Source organism: Chiloscyllium plagiosum, chromosome 29, assembly GCF_004010195.1.
Source record: "Chiloscyllium plagiosum isolate BGI_BamShark_2017 chromosome 29, ASM401019v2, whole genome shotgun sequence".
NCBI lineage: Eukaryota > Metazoa > Chordata > Chondrichthyes > Orectolobiformes > Hemiscylliidae > Chiloscyllium > Chiloscyllium plagiosum.
In genome coordinates, this window is record NC_057738.1 from 19,620,705 (window position 1) to 19,640,024 (window position 19,320).

At 41.2% G+C, this 19,320-nt stretch overlaps 1 protein-coding gene across 3 annotated transcripts in view; it reads left to right on the plus strand.

The window, feature by feature from the left end:
- Window positions 1-19,320, plus strand: part of LOC122564410 (catenin delta-2-like) — a 1,204,994-nt gene that overhangs the window by 435,026 nt on the left and 750,648 nt on the right. For all 3 annotated transcript variants that reach the window (XM_043719228.1, XM_043719230.1, XM_043719231.1), the window contains one exon: window positions 18,245-18,378. In XM_043719228.1, the coding sequence (XP_043575163.1) occupies window positions 18,245-18,378 (134 nt within the window). The remainder of the gene's footprint in view (window positions 1-18,244; window positions 18,379-19,320) is intronic.

Below are 19,320 nucleotides of genomic sequence, written 5' to 3' on the forward strand. Positions count from 1 at the left end.
GACCTTGACCATTATTTTCTCCCACTGAGTATTTGTCTACATTCCTCCGGCCCCCTACCCTGCACGTACAGAATGGATTTCCTTCTGCTTGTGTGTTACACCAAGTTCTCTAGTGCATTGTTGGAAAATCTGTCATGTTCAGCTGTTGTTCAAACAGGTAATGTTTCCACATGATTTCCAACTAATTCCTGCAGCAAAAGTCCTTCTTAGGAGGTGCCATTAAATAGAGCTGGCCACTCGTGATATTGGCCATTGCTGATATGTGCAGCCAGTTCATACTGTCATGCTTAGAGCAGCAGCACAGGTTTATCACGCTGTCTATAATGCAGTGAACAGGGATGGGTTGATCACGTATTGTGATCTCCATGCCCATTTTCAGGGGTTGGCCGATTTCTTCCCCTGCAAGTGATATGCTGCCGACTGATCTCATAAGGGCTCAACTTCATGCTGATGTGCTGCGCCTTCCAGGTCATGGCAAAGAACAGGAAGAAAAGGCAGGCTGTTACCACTTAGCCCCTCAACTTGTCCCCTTATGCTTATCCCTAGCATTTATTCTTGATTTCAGATAGGGGAAAAGGTTAACACCGAAATGTTCTGCTTTTCAGCTACTACTGAGTAACTAAACTCAGGAATGTGCCCCATCTAAAGATTTTTAAAATTGCTGAGATCTGAAAATGTTTTAAAAATTCCACTTCACAAAGTAGCACAGCTTGTAAGTATATCTGTTCCTGATTAAGTTAATCTGTACAGAATTTTGTAAGAGTCTTGACCACATGACCCAGATGCAAGATGGTCAGATATATCCATTCCAGATTGAGCAGCTACTTCAGAGAAAAATAGTAGTGTTTAAGCTCATTTGATGTGCAGTGAAGCATTTATTGGAATTTGGACCATCTCGCTGTGGACAGGGAGTAACCATGGCATTAGTACTACATTGAATCATAGACTCATATAATACAGATGGAGGTTGTTCAGCCCTTTTATAACTGTGCCACTGCTTTGACAGAGCTAATCAATTAATTCCAATTTCCTCCTCTTTCCTCAAAGTCCTGCAATTTTTCCACTTCAAACATTTATACAGTTCCCTTCAGAAAATTGTTATTAAGTTTGTTTTCACAGTCATTTCAGGCAGTGCATTCAGATAATGAAGACTCAGTAAAATAAATCTCTCTCATTTCCTCCCATTTTTCTTTTTCTAATTTTCTGAAACCCTTGACCTCTGATTTCAAATCTCCCTACCCATACAAGAAATATCTCTCCCAATCTCTTCTACTAAAACCCTGAATGATTTTGGACACCTCTATTAAATTTAACCTGGACCTTCTTAGCTGAAAGGAGAACAATTGCAGATTTTCCCTCTACATCAGTGAAAATCTTAATCTCTTGTATCATTCTAGGAAATCCATTCTGCACTGTCTAAAAGGCTTTTACATCTGTTTAAAATGATTTGAAACATAAAAGGATAATTCAACGTCTTGCTGAGTGTAAATATCCGATCAACAATGTTTAACACGAACCTTTATACAAATCCCTGCATTCTCCTTCTGCTTTCACAGTGATGTTATTTATGGGCGGCACGGCAGCTCAGTGGTTAGCACTGCTGCCTCACAGCGCTAGAGACCCGGGTTCTATTCCCACCTCTAGGCAAGTGTCTGTGTGGAGTTTGCACATTCTCCCTGTGTCTGCGTGGGTTTCCTCCGGGCGCTCCGGTTTCCTTCCACAGTCCAAAAATGTGCAGGTTAGGTGAAGGGGTAAATGTAGGGGAATGGGTCTGGATGGGTTGCTCTTTGGAGGGTTGGTGTGGATGTGTTGGGCCGAAGGGCCTGTTTCCACACTGTAAGTAATCTAATGTTGAGGCATTTTGAAATCCTGGGTGATTACATGCACATTGTGACATTTGTATTTGTTTGACTAATGGAGCTTACATTGAGTAATCAAACATCCTCAACATATAATTTAATGTTTACCAGCTTCCACAGAAAATCCAGAAGTTATTCGTCCAGAAGTTTAGGGGGTTAAAGTTACTCAGCTTTTCAATGGTGAATTTGTTTAAGGTAAGCATCTTCAAGTGAACCCAACACTGGCAGAATGGGGTTTGTAGCAATTTTAAAAGCTGGTTTCCTCATGTGATTGTGATCACCTTGATGCCTTTAGCTCCAACTGCACATGCATGATTCCTCACAAAGGTTCTCCCAGCTCACCTTCCCGGTGGCCCCAAATTAGTGACACCACAGATCCCAGCCAACGAAGGCATCTGCTTCAGCTGTGCACGTGCTCTGGTTCTTGGTAGTTTGGACCAGATAATGCACTTGATTCCCAAGCTCCTGCATTCAATAATAACAGGACCTAACACCAAATGAACATTAGCTTCTGACTTTGATGTCAGTCCTCTGATATAATGACAGATTTTGAAGGAAGGTGGAGGGGAAGACAATTTATTTTACCATTCCTAAAATAACTGTTTGTGTACTAATGATACTGTGAACGTATTCAATGCATCTACATATTCTGAGATCAGTCTGATTTTGAATGTGGTTTTCATTCTCAACAGGCTGGAATTCTTTATCAAACTCAGCCTTCATTGAATCAAGTTTCTGAGGATGATTAAGTGTTTTCCAAGTTGATTTTTTGTCATTTCATAAATACCCCTCACGTTCTTGGATAATTAGAAAATGGGCAATGTCTCCTCTACTCCCTCACCCACTGAATAAGTCAGTCTGTGAATCTTATGCAGTATTTCTTTTTTTATCTTAGCCTGAAGTAATTCTAAATCTTCTATATCACATTATACAATGTGGCTGTTCTTCCAGTTTACTAAAATCCAATCTAGCTGGTGACTTTATGAAAAAGGAAGCAATTTCTCATTCATAGGCTTTTGTTTGTTCGATATATTCCTTTGTAAAAACAACGATGGTTATGGCTGGCTCATGTTTTTCACTCAATTGCTGGTTTAACCCTCACCCCATATTCTTCAACCCATTGTTAATGGTTTGGGGTACAGTAGGTTTAAGATCAGAGCCATGAGGCCTGAGTTGCTATCTGTAACCATAATGACCAAGAGTCATTCAAATGGCGCGATGTCAGTTGGATAACTTGTATTGTTGTGAGGTGTTGGGTAAGGGCTCTTCTGGTTGCAATGGCAGTGACACTACCTCTGGGACTGGAGCCAGATGTTCAAGTCCCATTTGCTCCAGGAACATGCCATAATATGTGCAAACATGTTGATTTAAAAACGTCCCCATCTCCTCTTGCATACCCTACAAATCAGATCGTGTTTGCAATCTGGAATCCCTGAAAATGTTGCTTAATTTGACAAGACTCTGCAATGAGTTAATCACAGTGAAATGTTGCCAAGCCTGCCTTTGTGCAGAACAATGAATGAATAAGTGAATTCACAGCATTAAGTTATTGACGTTGTACTTGGTGCTTGTTGCAAGCAATATTTTACAATGTTGACTTCTTATGTGGCAATTGTTCATAATGCCATGAGAAACGTGAACAAACTTGCACTTTTGGAAGATAAACAATGGACGAAGCATTCCCTCTTTGTGATGCTACACCAAGTTTAGGAGAACAGCAAAGATACTGTTCTAAACAGCTAGTTGATATATGTTTACACATAATCTTGTGAGGCACAGACAATTTGTTCCTAACCTTGTCACCCTGCTCAAGTCACAGCTGAGTCAGATTGACTAATTGCCACACTTCTGTCTCCTGTTTTTCTTGGAGGATGGCTACTTTTAATCAGATAGAGTTATTCTTTCCTACTTAACATTCTGCAGCAGGAACTATAGTGTCTCCTCATTGAATCTCTTGCCATCCATTGTCGTTGCCCAGAAATACTGAGGCTAAACTGGTAGACAGGGATATTTCTATGAACATTGTTTATATGGTCTTTCGACAGATGTTTGATAAAGTGTCACATCAGAGACTGTTAACTAAGACAGAGGCCCATGGAATTGTAGGCAAATTATTGACATGGCTATCAAACTGATTGACAGAAAGTGGTGATAATGGGTAGGTACTCACATTGGCAAAATGTGGCCAGTGGTGTCCCACAATGATCTGTGTTAGGGTCTCAGTTACTCACATTATTTATTAACAACCTAGATAATGGCGTAGAAAGTCATTGATCCAAACTTGCTGATGACACAAAGTTAGGCATCATTGTAGACGGTGTGGATGATATGATAAAATTGCAAAGGGATATTGATAGATCAGATGAATGGGCAAAACCGTGGCAGATGGAGTTCAATGTACACAAATGTGAGATAATCCATTTTGGACACAAAAACGATAGGTTGTAGATCTTTCTGAATGGTTTGAAGTTAAATTCAGTGGATGTCCAAAGAGACTTGGGGGTTCAGGTGCATAGATCCTTAAAATGCCATAAACAGGTGAAGAAAATAATCAAAAAAGTGAATGGAATGCTGGCCTTTACATCTAGAGGAATGGAGTGTAAGGTTGCAGAAGATATGCTGCAGTGAGGGAGACGTTTATGTGGAGTTAGGGCCTGGATCAGCCATAATCTCATTGAGTGGCAGAACAGCCTCAAGGGCTAAATGAGGTAAAAACAATAACTGCAGATGCTGGAAACCAGATTCTGGATCAGTGGTGCTGGAAGAGCACAGCAATTCAGGCAGCATCCGAGGAAGGGCTAAATGGCCTACTCCTGTTCCTATGTTACTATCTTTAAATGCAAGGAAACACTGCATTTATATAACACCTTTAACTTAATGAACTATCCCAAGGCTCTTCATAGGAACTTTTAAGGAAATGAGCTAGATGACTAAAATTTGGAATACGAGGTAGGATTTGGGACGTGTCTTAAAGGAGGAAAGCATTGACAGGCAGAGAGTTGCTGGGAGGAAATTTCAGAGTTTGGAGCCAAGGTAATTGAAGGCACAGTCATCAAAGATGGAAGTATGATAATTGGGATTGCAGAATTCGAGAAGTGCAGCTCTTTGAAAGTTGTAGAATTGGAGATTATTCTGCTCTTCTTTGCCAATTCTTTGGGTTGAGATGGAGTTACTTCCACTCTATTGCAGGGGACAGGGTGGTTCAACAGAATGGTCACAGATGGTGTTTGAAGGTGGAGGTAGGTGGGCTGCTCTGAATTCTGAATGCTCTTTCTTGTTGCTTGCTCTTTTCTGCTCCAGTTGTGACATTCAATGTGGTTAACTACTTTTGGAGGTGCTTCTTCAGTTTGTGTGTTCGAAGGTAAGCAATTGCCATGTGTCGATGGGGGCTGTTGTATTTGTTTCGGGAGGCTTTCATGGTGTCATTGTAATGTTTCCTCTGCCCTTCTAGTAATTGCTTACCATGGGAAGCTCAGAGAAGAGCACTGGTTTAAGGATTATGTGCCAAGCTTGCAGACAAAATGGCCGACTCACTGCAGCTGGTCATATATGGTCAGATATCAGCCAGGGAGAGGACGCTCATGTTGGTACATCTATCCTGCCAGGGGATTTGTTGGTGATTACTCTCCAGGGATTTCAGGTATCTGTTGTATTTGCTCCATGTTTCTGGTGGATACAGGAGGGTGGGGACCACAGCTGCTCTGTAGGCCATCTGTGTGGTGCTGAATTTGAGGTCTCGGATTTCGAACACTCTATTCCTCAGGTATCCAAAGGCTGCACTGGCACATTGGAATCAATGCTGGATTTGGTAAGGGCGGTACGGTGGCACAGTGGTTAGCACTGCTGCCTCACAGTGCCAGAGACACGGGTTCAATTCCCACCTCGGGTGACTGTCTGTGTGGAGTTTGCACATTCTCCCCGTGTCTGTGTGGGTTTCCTCCGGGTGCTCTGGTTTCCTCCCATAGTCCAAATAAAAATGTGCAGGTTAGGGTGAATTGGCCATGCTAAATTGCCGTAATGTTAGGTGAAGGGGTAAATGTAGAGGAATGGGTCTGGGTGGGTTGCTCTTTGGAGGATTGGTGTGGACTTGTTGGGCCGAAGGGCCTGTTTCCACACTGTAAGTAATCTAATCTAAAAGTTTCATTGTCAACGTCTGCTCACACCGAGAAGAGGTTCCCAAAGCTTGGGAGACGATCCACATTGTCCAGGGACTCACTTATGGATTTTGATGGTATGGGGGCAGTGTTGTGTGGCAGAAGTGGGCTGATAGAAAACCTTTTGTTTTCTGGATTTTTAGTCTGACACCAATTCTGTCGTAGGTCTCGGTGAACGTGTTGACCACGGTTTGCAGCTCGGACTCTGAGTGTGGACACACAGGCATTATCGGCAAACTGCAGTTCAATGACGGAAGTTGGAGTGGTTTTGTTTCTGGTCTTGAAGTGGTCAAAGGTTGAACATTTTCCCGCTTGTGCTGTGAGTTAACTTCACCGGACAGCTTCACGGTGGTGGGGTAGAGTGTTGCAATGAGGAAGACAGAGAAAAGTGTTGATGCGATGCACTAATACTGGGCCTGTGATGGATCAGTTGATGACGATCATGTCATCATGAAGCAGGAGGAGAATGGTGATGAATTTCTGTGGACGGCTGAATTTGAGGAGAATATTCCACAGTCCCTCACAGTTGACTGAATCAAAGGTCTTTTTGAGATCAGGAAAGGTCATGCACAGATGTCGGTGCTGTTCCTTGTACTTTTCCTGAATTTGTCTCACACTGCAACCAACCAACATCTGAGAGGCAGATGCCCACCCTAAAATGGTCCACCCTAAAAGCCACCATAGTCAGCACCTGCATACAGACTCTCAACATCTTGATTTGGAAATACCAAGACTGGCTTGATCAGAACAAAATTCAGGATCTCCTGGACCATAAATGGCATTCCTGATTTGGCAGCTTTCCAAAGCTTGAGATGGTGTTCTTCTTCTGATTTTCCTTTCCAGAGGAAGCCGTAAAGGCTTCCTCTGGAAAGCCTTTATTCTTTAGGCAGACTTTTTCTGCCAGTCATATCTCACTCAGGATGACAGTATCAGTGAAGTAGCACAGGGGATTCCAGGCTATGATGGTCTGTTATTGTTGGACTTGTCCATTAGAGTACTGGAGTTCCAGGTTGGTGGGTTGGGTGGAAAATGTCTCAGTGGATTCCTTTAGCATGGTGTGGTTGTTGCACAGTAACCATAATATGGTCCCAGCAGAGGAAGGCCTTGACCCAATGGCAGGCAAAATCCAAGATTTACTGAGACTAGGCTATGCTATATATGCGTACATTCATCTTTAACCAATCATTACCAACTGCCTCAAGGTAGAGCAGGAGGGGAAGCCCAAGGTAGTGGTGACCAGCAATGTCTGGATGTTGGACGGTAATCCTAACCGGAGGCTGGAGCCTGAACCCGGATCACTCACCCACCTGGGCAATGGTTTAAGGATCAAGTCAAAATAGCGCAAAGTGAGATGGGGGAGGCCAACCTGGTGGAGTTCAGAGATGTGTTGCTCAAGACTTACCTCAAGCTGACCTTGTCTGGTCTGACCTGACCTTCGAGGAGAAAGTGAGGACTGCAGATGCTGGAGATCAGAGCTGAAAATGTGTTGCTGGAAAAGCGCAGCAGGTCAGGCAGCATCCAAGGAGCAGGAGAATCGACGTTTCGGGCATAAGCCCTTCTTCAGGAATGAGGAAAGTGTGCCCAGCAGGCTAAGATAAAAGATAGGGAGGAGGGACTTGGGGGAGGGGCGTTGGAATTGTGATAGGTGGAGGGAGGTCAAGGTGAGGGTGATATGTCAGAGTCGGGTGGGGGCGGAGAGGTCAGGAAGAAGATTGCAGGTTAGGAATGCGGTGCTGAGTTCGAGGGATTTGACTGAGACAAGGTGGGGGGAGGGGAAATGAGGAAACTGGAGAAATCTGAATTCATCCCTTGTGGTTGGAGGGTTCTGACCTTGCCTTTTAAGGGGGGTGGTTGTTGCAGACCAACCACCACATAGTCCCAGCTGTGCAAGATCTTTGACCCACAAAGATAGGGTGGAGCAGGGGCTCCAAAGTTGTGCCTTTCCAGTTGTTGCTGTCTGATCTTTGAGTTTTTCCAGTGCTGGATGTGCTACGATCTCTTGGTATTACATTCATGCTCGCTGCTCTAACATCATCTTGCCTGGCAAAGATGAAATAAAATCACTGAGCTGCTGTCTCAAATTAGTCCGACTCTCCTGTTGTTTCCAGCAGTCCAATGCTGATGAAATATCATTAACCTGAAATACAAATGTTGTTTTTCTCTCTCAGCAGATGTTGTCTGGCCTGCTGGGTTATTCTGGCATCTTCTGAATTGATTTGTGGTTACTTCTGCCGCTGCAATTGGTGCACACTGATTCTATTATCTAAGACTGCAAGTTTGGTCCTGATATCTGAGGGTGAAAATGCCCTGATATGCCAGGAATACAAAAGTCTTGCCAAATTTAACAACAAGATCTCATTCCTTACTCCATCCTACTTCTTCTGAACACATTGACAGTCCACATCATGGAAAAGCAGGAGGTAAAGAAAAGGGGTGGTGTGCGTAAGTTAGATGGGACTCCTCTCCCAATCAGATGGACCAGACGCAAGGAAATGGAAGCATTGTAGGAAACCATCTTGCTGCCATTTCATCATCACTGCGAGCCCACAGCGAGCAAAATGGAGTAATACCCATGCTGGTAACCCTGGTCCTGAGCAACTATCGTCTGGTTCAATGTGGTAGTTCAGACATGGCTGGAATGACCTGACATATGTTGGATAAAACCATCATGACTGCCTGCCAGGAGGGCAGCAATTGACTGATGTGAGGGTCTAGACATGGTTGCATGCCAACTACAGGAAGTGGGGACTTGTAATGTAGAGCATCTCTCCTTTGACTCACACCACCTCCCAGATCACAGGAGTTCAATCTGGCTCCCAATGTCATAGAAAAGTCTGTTACACTTAGCAAAGCCACATTCCGCATTTCATACTTCTTTTTCAAGAGAAGCTGAAGATATTTCCATCCCGGAGCTTCTCTGATGGATGACAAGTTGAGATATATTGACAGTGTTACATCTTGCTGTAGCAAGAAAAGTGAGCTGGCTGAGAAATTGATGATGACAGTGATATTTTTCGGGCTGGAGGAAGTTTGACAAATTGGCGGAGTGGGCAGACAGGTGGCCGATGAAGTTTAATATGGAGAACTGTGAGGGAATACATTTTTGTAGAAGGAACATGAAGATACAGTACAAAGTATGGTGTGCTATTGTAAATAGTTTGTTGGAGCAGAGAAATCTGAGTGTATCAATGCAAAAGTCACTAAGGGAGCAGTACAGAGACAATGAGCAGTTAATAAGGCATACAATATCCAAACTTTATTAATTGAGACATATAGAGTACAAGATTAAGGAGGTTATCTATCCTAAACTTGTCCAAGACAAAAATTCAAATATAATTGAGTACTATATACAGTTCTAGGTGCCACATTTTAGGAAGGATGTGAATGAATTGGAGTGAGGGTAGAATTTTACAAGAATAGTTTCAGCAGTGAGAAACTCAAGCTTTGAAGTTAGATTGCAAAATTTAATGTGTTTTCCTTAAAGGTGACAAGGCTAAGAGGAAATTTATTTGAAAATTTACAAAATCATAAGTGGGCTAAACAGAGAACACAGGATGGAATTGTTACCTTTCATAAAAATGGTCAAGCCCTTCTCTCTGTATTGGCTTCTCATGTGTGTCTTTTATGATGCTTCTATGTTGCAAAATAAATGTGTTCAGTGCTGTCCTGCTATAAGGTTGATCTTTTTCTCTCAGTATTCTCTGTGCTTCTTTCTGATTTCTGCATCTACATCACCTACAAAATCAAGACATACAAACTATAATAAATCTACTGAAGTCTTTTTTAGCAATACGACAATAATTCTCTTGCTTATCCATTCTGATTTCAAAGGTCCAATCTCAACTTTTTCCACCAACACAGAGAGATCATTATATTCTCTGTGGATTTCCCTGGATGCTTTTACTTTTCTGTTAAATCTTGGTCTTTCAAATACCTAGCATGTTCTCACATTAAAGTAATTGTCAAAAGTTGAAAGAACTTCATCAAAAGTATCTGTGCCTTCTCTTATGCCGTGGCAAGCTGTAAAGTTACCAACGATAGTCCCAACTAAATTCAAAAGAATATTTATATATTCAGTTTCTGATTTAGTATCTAGCAAAGAAGCAGTTCTATATCTTAAAAACTGTTTTCTCCAAGATGCCCTATTATGTCCAATTAAATCTGCCTGACAATATTTTGACTCCTGCTATTCCTTCCTAATGTGATTACTTATTCTTCTTAGTTTAAAGCTTTTCAATTCTATATTGTCTCAATGCTGCTTTACTCTCATTGCTTTATAGGCTTTGAATCTTCTTTAATCTCTTTACCTGAAAGACATCAAAATCTGCTATATGACAATGTTTATTTTTCTTATCCTATAGACATTGAAATATGTGGAGTAGCTTCCTTGTTATGTTAGCTGGAAAGTTTTAGTTTACTCTCATAGCCAAAATAGAGGTTTCTCAGCTTCTGCAGATTGCTGATTGTATGTCTTTGAGCAAGTAAAATTGCTGATTTCCCACCTTTTGCAGCCTAATAAACAACTACTGTCCCTTTCAATGACTCTACTGAAGAAATTCTGCTGCCTGCATCATTAAAGGTTGAATGCTGTTTGCTTAACAGATTTCCCTGGACCAATCCAATGTTAGTGGTGTTTTTAATAATTTGCTTTAACAGTTTCTCCAAATAAGTTTCTATTTTTTCATCCATAATAATTTCTCCCAGCTTTACTTATGGATATCACACTCCGACTGTCATCTCATAATTATTCATTCTTTCTTATTCTATTAGAATCGGCTTGCTTTGGCTTCCATATTGTCTTTTTTATCACTTTAATTCTGACTTTTTAACCTTTCCCAGTGTTGTGACTCAGTTTAAGTTAGTTCTGTGGTCATTGATATCCCTTACTGTGGCTGTGCCTCATGGTGACCATTCGCTATAGCAGTGCTGCTCGCTCTGAGGCATAAGTACTTCTGCTTTATTTTTCACTTTTTCAGCCTGCAGCTGCACTGTATTTCCATTGCCTATCAAGGATTTTAACTTAACTCATGAGCATCCAATGTCCACTTGCTGCTTGTAGCTGAACCTCTAGTTGGGGCTGCTCCTACACTTGGTACATAGCTGCATGGTGTGACTAGTGTATCAGCTTTATGTAGCTTCTAGTTCACACTGGCTTCAACACTTCTCTTACCAGGTCTGATATGCTTTATCCTGTGACTGTAGAACTTCTTGTCACAAGTTTGTCTACCTGAGTTGCAGTGAAGGCTGTAAACTGATACATTCTTCTGGCCTCACAAAGGTTTATTCTGTTCAGCTAATCAGATTCCAATCTGCACTGTTGCCTGCTATGTCATTTGAGTATACAGTGCCAACCACTGCCAGCATGAGGTTGGGTAGATTACTGCCACATTCCTCCTTTACTGACTGGGCCTACACAGCTTACTTGATCAAAAATGGTGGAGGAAAACCTTGAAGTAGTTTAATGAGCAGAGGCTCATTCTTAAAAATATAATTTATTGCATGATAGCAATCAAGCACAAGCTACATTAGTAATTTGGATGTTGTTTTAGAGACCCAGGATAACAAGTCTGTCCTCTTCCAGATCCGAATATGTTCTGTCTTTCCGCATCCACTAATGACATCACAGATTAGATGAAGCATATTAGTCTTCAGCATTAACCATTGGGAAAACATTACCTTCCACAGTGGTATACTTGGCAAATGAGCTTTATATATCTTTCTGGGTTTGAATGTTTAGCATTGGATAATTTTTAACTATAAATTTTACAAACAGTAGTTTCTGCAGGTGTGACCTCAGGCAGGGATGTCTAATAGGCAGTTCAACTCAGTAAAGCCTTCTACTGGTGCCTCTTTCTAATAAGGATATCTTTAATGGATTTACAGAAAAGCCTCATGGAGTTTCCAAGCAATAGTTCTGAGGAATAGAAATTCACCTTGGGCAGTACTGCAAAGCAGTCATCAACAAATCATGCAGCCCATAATTAAACACCAAGTTTGATATTTAGTTCTGGTTAAGTCAATGAAACTGAATATCGAGCTGCATGCATAATCAATGTGATACCTTCTGCGTTTGCTATCGCCCAATGATTAATTTCTACCCCACAGTGTTTGTGTGGACAGTCACTTGGAAAATCCGTTCTAAATGACTGGGTTCCATAGGTCCAATGTGCTGCTCAGTGACAGGTACCAATGTAACTTGAGGCAATAAATCAATTACTAAAGAAGTAGATTATGGATTCTGGTAATATACCTGTCATCTATTCTCAGCGTTTGAGTGATAACCTTGAGCTGTCTGGGTTGATATTCTTCCTGATGCAAGTTCAGCTTTGCTTCCAATCATTGCTGTTTGGATTCTAAATCTCTGCATTTTCAATGAAAATATTTTTGAAAAACAGATATATAGGAGATTAAATTGAAGGCTATAAACTAATCTTGAGGTTGAATGGCAAGCATGAACTGTTCTATATTGGATTTTGGTCATGTAATTCAACCCCATGTTTTGAAGGAGGGACTTGCAAGGTAATTTCACAACTGAAAAATTGTATCGATTATGAAGCAAACAAAATTATTTTAAACAAATCCACCCCAACCCACTAAACAAAATAGACAATTTTTAAAGAACCATGCTTCACAAAGCTTTCCACCATTTAGAAAGATTTATCATTTTCTTTTTTTAAAAGATACCATTGGAATAATAGAAGTTCAATATGAAGAAAACAGCATAGAACTACAATCAGGAGGCGGGTCAGATCAACATGTAATACTTTGTTGGAATGAGGTTGAGTAAATGCACAGCAGAGTTAGGTTAGATTCCCTACAGTGTGGAAACAGGCCTTTCGGCCCAGCAAGTCCACTCCAACCCTCCAAAGAGTAACCCACCCAGTCCCATTTCCCTCAGACTAATGCACCTAACACTAGGGGCAATTTAGCATGGTCAATTCACGTGCCCATCACATGTTTGGACTGTGGGAGGAAACCGGAGCAAACCCACACAGACACAGGGAGAATGTGCAAACTCCACACAGACAGTTGCCCGAGGCAGGAATTGAACCCAGGTCCCTGGTGCTGTGAGACAGCAGTGCGAGCCACTGTGCTGCCCCAGATCTTGTTGCAATTCAGCTTTATGCTGAGTTGTTAGTGCAACACTGTGCAAATTATTTTAATGGGGGGATAGTGATGTGTTACAAGATTTCCTGTAGCAGGAATTCAAGTGCTTGATTGGGTGTTTCCTGCGCTGACCATTTTGACGCCCAGCAGCACAGCTTTGAAATCAGTTGGAAGATCACTCTGAGCTGCTATTGTTGGAAATCTCTTTGTGACCTTTGAGATCTCTCAATGTAATGACAGGCGCTAAACGATTGGTATGCCATCGACCACATTGAAAACAGCTCACTGTATGCTGTTGTTTGTGAGGTCAACTTGTTAGTCCACATATACCATTATATGGGAATGCTGCAATGCTTTTGTTAAACAGAAAGCACTCTGCATAATTCAATTCTCCCTGTATAATTTAAATTAAATAATTGAGCATCTTTTTTCCTCTTAGATGTTTCTATTCATTCTCAGTTTGTGTGTGTTGCAAATGGAATCAGTTTGTATTCCCTATTTCTCATCCTTGAGAAGGTCTAAGTGCTCGGTTCCATCTTCCTGTGGAGTTGAGAAAACAAAGTAAAGCTTTCATGTTAAAAGACTTTAAATTGCTTATCCCTAAAAAGCTTGCATTGTTTGATGTGCTTTTGTGAAAGGTAGAATTATTTAATTTTGTGGCATAATCAGATTTTAAGTGCTTGTCATACAAGCATGTTGCTCCTCTTTGATAGCTATAATTATGATGGGAGAAAATCAGAATGACTATGAAAAATGCAACAGCTTTAGGATTCAGTTGTTATGAGCAAAGCTTATTAACCCGAATTACCTTGTACTCCTAGCATTACTGAGGTATCAATCTACTAATTGATACCTCAGTGTTCCATTGTTTCAGATGACAGGGAGCAGTCTTTTTTTTATATAGAATCCGCCATCTAGTAATATCACTTGGGTAAATAAGCAATTGTAAGTTCAGTTCTATTCTTGCAGAGATAAGGCTGGAAATTTTGCACCACATAAATGCCAGGCTATGACCATCACCAATAGGAGACAATCTAACCACCACTCCTTGACATTCAATGATGTTACCATCACTGCATCCCCAACTGTCAACATTCTGGGAGTCATCATTGACCACAAACTCAACTGTACTCACCACACAAACACACTGATTGCAAGAGCAGATCAGAGGCTAGGAATACTGCAGTGAGTAGCTCACTTCCCACTCCCCAAAGTCTGTCCACCATCTACAAGGCACAAGTCAGGAATGTGATGAAATACTCCCCACTTACCCGGATGAGTGCTGAAGAAGCTTGACACCATCCAGGACAAAGAAGCCTGCTTGATTGGGACTGCATCCACAAGCATCCACTCCCTCCACCGCCAGCACTCAGTTGTAGCAGTGTGTACATCACCTTCCAAACACACGAATACTTCTAGCTAGAAGGACAAGGGCAGTAGATATGTGGGAACACCATCACCTTCAAGTTCCCCTCGAAGCCACTCACCATCCCGAATTGAAAATATATCTCCGCTCTTTCATTGTCACTAGGTTAAAATCCTAGAATTCCCTTCTTAATGGCATTGTGGGTCAGCCCACAGCAGGTGGACTGCAGTGATTCAAAAAGACAGCTCATTACCATCTTCTCAAGGGCAGATAGGGATAGCATAATAAATGCTGGCCAGCCAGCAATGCCCACATCTGGCAGATGAATAAATAAAGAATGACAAGTAAATTGTATTTGCTTGCACTTCACATGGCTAATCTCAGGAATTTACGAATAAATAAACTCTCACATTTTGCCTGTGGTGACATGTGTGAGCTTAGTTTGGAAAGAAAATCAGAATTAGTTCCCCAAACAATTGACTGTATACATCAATACAATAATAACAGTTTCCAAACTTGAGGAAAAAATAAAACAAAGAAACCAACCGTATCTGTCTCATATAATCTGATATGGCCGTTGACTAATTTGTTTGCATCAGTCACTTAAAATGTGCAGTGGAGACTGTTCAAGGTGTGGAAGGGACTCTGACATTCTCTACAAGTGATGTGAGGTAGTTCTGACTTCTCTTCCGAAACATTGGACCATCATTTTGAAACCTGTTCAATGGAGACCTGATAAAAAAGCTAACTGTTACAACTGCAAAGACTGGTTGGTTATCTTTGCTGAAGATTCAGAGGAAGCCCCTGAAGGATTAGAATTTCAAAATGCGGCACCATATTAACCTTTTTGTCAGCTGTGTCTATAATTCAGATATTTGAATGCAATTTCTTTGTTGGTACTTCAGTTCAGTACCGATGGAGTGACTTTCAAGTTTATTTTCATGATAGTCAGCAAAGGTACAGTGTGACAATAAAGAATAGAAACAGGAGTCGGCCATTCAGCCCCTTGAGCCTGCTGTGCTATTCAATAGGTTCATGGCTGATCTGACCTTCCTCATTCCAGCCCTTACCCCATAACCCTACTGACTCTGCCCCTCCAGCTCTCTGTGGCAAGGAGTTACAAAGAAACTCAACTCCTCAAGAGAAGAAATTCCTCCTCATCTCAGTTTTAAATTGGCACTCTTTTATTCTGAAACTATCCCCTCTGGTCCTCGATAGGTTTTACCTCTCAAATAAAGACAGACAAGAAAGAAAGTACTTAGATTTATACAGTCCCTTCCATAATGTCATGGCATTCTAAACTATTTTATAGTCAATCAAATATTTTTGAACTATCCTTACAGTTGCAGAAAACACAGCAGCAAATTTGCACACAAGTTCACTTCTTAAAAGTGACAATGCAAAGTACTAGAATTTGCAGTATGACAGGTGAATAATAATATCATTACTATCATCGATAATTATACATACACTTGAGTGGCATTACCAATTTTTTTAACCCCAGAATCCTCTCATTTACAGCCGTGTGGTTGACTAATACTCTCCCATAAAATTATGATTTGCTCTTCCAGCAAAGAATGCTTTGGCCTTCACTTTTCTTTTCTATATCGATATTACCTTTTGGTCCTTTTATATTTTTCAAATCCCTAGTCAACGACCTCAGTTTACACATCCTGATTGACCTGTCAATCAAATCCTACAAAACAATCCAAAGATATTCTCACAATCCTGTATATCTGCTACATTGACATCACCCTAGACCATATTGTATTTGAGAGATGTTACTTTCCATGGTAACCTTGGCGCATAGCTGTTTATATATTGATGCAAACATCTTCAACTTGGCAAACAGATATGAATGACTCTTCAATATCACCGTGAAGTTAAAAGATGAATTATTTAGCCAGGTGGTGTTGTTTGGCATCCTCAACGTGGATCTGCAAAATTCAGGCTCTTGTCACAAGATCCACCCATTTTTTTAAATTGGAAATTTCTTGTGATATCTGTTCTAATTGAATGATTCCTGAACCCTATTAAAATATTCTGAGAAATCACAGCGCTGCCCATTTGACCAACTCTTCACCAACAGTCCCTACAAACAGCAATGTTATAATGGCCTGATATATAATCTGTTTTAAAATAGTTGATTGAGAGGTAATATTGGTTAAGGGCACCTTTGAAAAAGATCCTGATTGTCTTCGGAAATGGTACCTGAGGACATTTTTAAGTACCTGAGGACAGGGCTTCAGTTTAAAGTCTCATCTGAAAGTTGGCACATCTCACAGTGCGCAGTACTCACTGAATGCTGTGTTGGATTGTTAGTCTAGGTTAGATGGTCATGTCTCCAGGCAGAGACTTGCACCTACAATCATTTGACTCAGAAGTGACCACTGTTACCACTGAACCAGAACATATCCTATAAGTAGCTGTCTTCCTTATTCTGTCAAGCTCTGATGTTTCAGGTTAGGGAAGATTTGGGAGAGTTACTGATGGCAGTCAGAGTGCAGGTACAGAAGGGTTGGGGGAGGGTGTGGAAGAGAAACTGAAAATACTCATGTTCCACTGCTTGGGAAATGCTGGGAACGAATGATATTTCTTCATTCATTGCTGGATATGATGACCCTTGGAAGAAAAGTAAATAAAAGACAATGCAGATTGGAGTGTTTGAAGTATAACTACTCCAACCCAACCTTCAATATTAACTTCAGTCCTGCCTCTGATCAGTCAGCAAGGAATGTGCATGGTTCAAATTGGACGTGTCGCAGAGGTGTGTTTTATCTGATCAAGCTCATTAAAAAGTAAAGATGACATCTTGCTCTCTGTCAATGGTTGAAGACACAACCTCAGATCTGCTCAGCATCTTGATTGAAAGCTGATTAAATTCATCTCTGCTATGTGCAGATTTAAGGATTTACCAAACTTTGGATGCAAAGTGCTGAGTTAGGAATTCTGATGATTTAGCTGTTTGGTTTCAGTTCAGTGGAAAGTAAAAACGTCTTTAAATGACTGTCAAGAATACAGTGAGGGGAATTGTACTTTTGCTTTAGGATCGTTACTGAGCATATGCAAAGGGAGCTATATTGTCATGACATCTGAACACATGTAACTGGAGCTTGAGTGTACACGGCTCCAAGTAAGACATTCTCCCTCACCATCTGCTGTATGCAGTTGTGTTCAATAAAGCCTGCTGCTGTTCGCTCAGTACAACATATACATCACATTGCTAAATCAGGCTTAACCTTAGATTCCTGATTATAGATGATTGAATTCCATTGTGTGAGTTGATGCTAGAAAGGAAGGTATGAAGAGACTTGAGGAAATGCAAAGACAACTTACAAGAACTATACACAATCTGAGATAGTACAACTGCCAGGACAAACTAATTACAATAAGGCTCATTTCTCTGAAAAAGTAAAGTCTGAGAGATGACCTGGTAGAGATCTTTAAGATTGTGAAAGGCTTAATGAGACAGATGCACACCCCTAGTGAGGGAATTCAAATGAACTATCGTAACAACTGCAAGAAGTAAGAGCAAGGTAGATAATTACACAAGAGAGAGGGGAATAGGGGAAAATTATGATAGGTAGAGTGGGAGGAAGAGGCTAGAGAACATAAGCACTTCATATATCTGTCAATCCAAATGGCCTGTCTCTGTGCTGTAAAGTTCTACATAACATTTGGAGGCATGTGCCTATTATCTTTACACTTTTTTTTGTTTCTTTCCCCTTCCTCTTACAACTCTCTTCCAAAATATGCAGGAGTGATGCCAGTTCCAGACCAGCCATCTGTATCGGAAAAAAACAGCTTGCTGAGCCCCATGCTGACTGCTTCCAATGGAGATGGCTCTGAGCCAGAGACCACTTCTGCTATTCTGGCGTCAGTCAAAGAACAGGTATGTAACCTGTGTTTAATCATGTTTACTCAGAGGAAGGAAGAAAATACACTGAGAATTCCAAATTCAAAAGAAGGCTTTCTGATGCAACAGCTCTTAAAATGTACCTATTTTCTGGTACTGAATATGGTTAAAGTTGCCAACACTTCAGGTTGCCTGATAGTCTCCAGGAATTGCAAATTAATCTTCAGGACATTGCATTGAACAACCAGAAGAAAAATCATAACAGAACTTTCTTTGTTTCATTTTCTTAGAACACTTTGGTTTTCAAAGTTTGTGAGAAGATTTGTAGCTTGGGTGCTCGTTGTTGTGGCTCTGTTCGCCGAGCTGGGAATTTGTGTTGCAGATGTTTCGTCCCCTGTCGAGGTGACATCCTCAGTGCTTGGGAGCCTCCTGTGAAGTGCTTCTGTGATGCTTCCTCCAGCATTTATAGCGATTTGTCAACTGCCGGTTGACAGTTCCAGCTGTCCGCTGCAGTGGCCGGTATATTGGGTCCAGGTCGATGTGCTTATTGATTGAATCTGTGGATGAGTGACATGCCTCTAGGAATTCCCTGGCTGTTCTCTGTTTGGCTTGTCCTATAATAGTAGTGTTGTCCCAGTCGAACACATGTTGCTTGTCATCTGAGTGTGTGGCTACTAAGGATAGCTGGTCATGTCGTTTCGTGGCTAGTTGGTGTTCATGGATATGGATCATTAGCTGTCTTCCTGTTTGTACTATGTAGTGTTTTGTGCAGTCCTTGTGTGGGATTTTGTATGCTACGTTGGTTTGACTGGGACAACACTACTATTATAGGACAAGCCAAACAGAGAACAGCCAGGGAATTCCTAGAGGCATGGCACTCATCCACAGATTCAATCAATAAACACATCGACCTGGACCCAATATACCAGCCACTGCAGCGGACAGCTGGAACTGACAACCAGAAGCGGCAGGTACAAA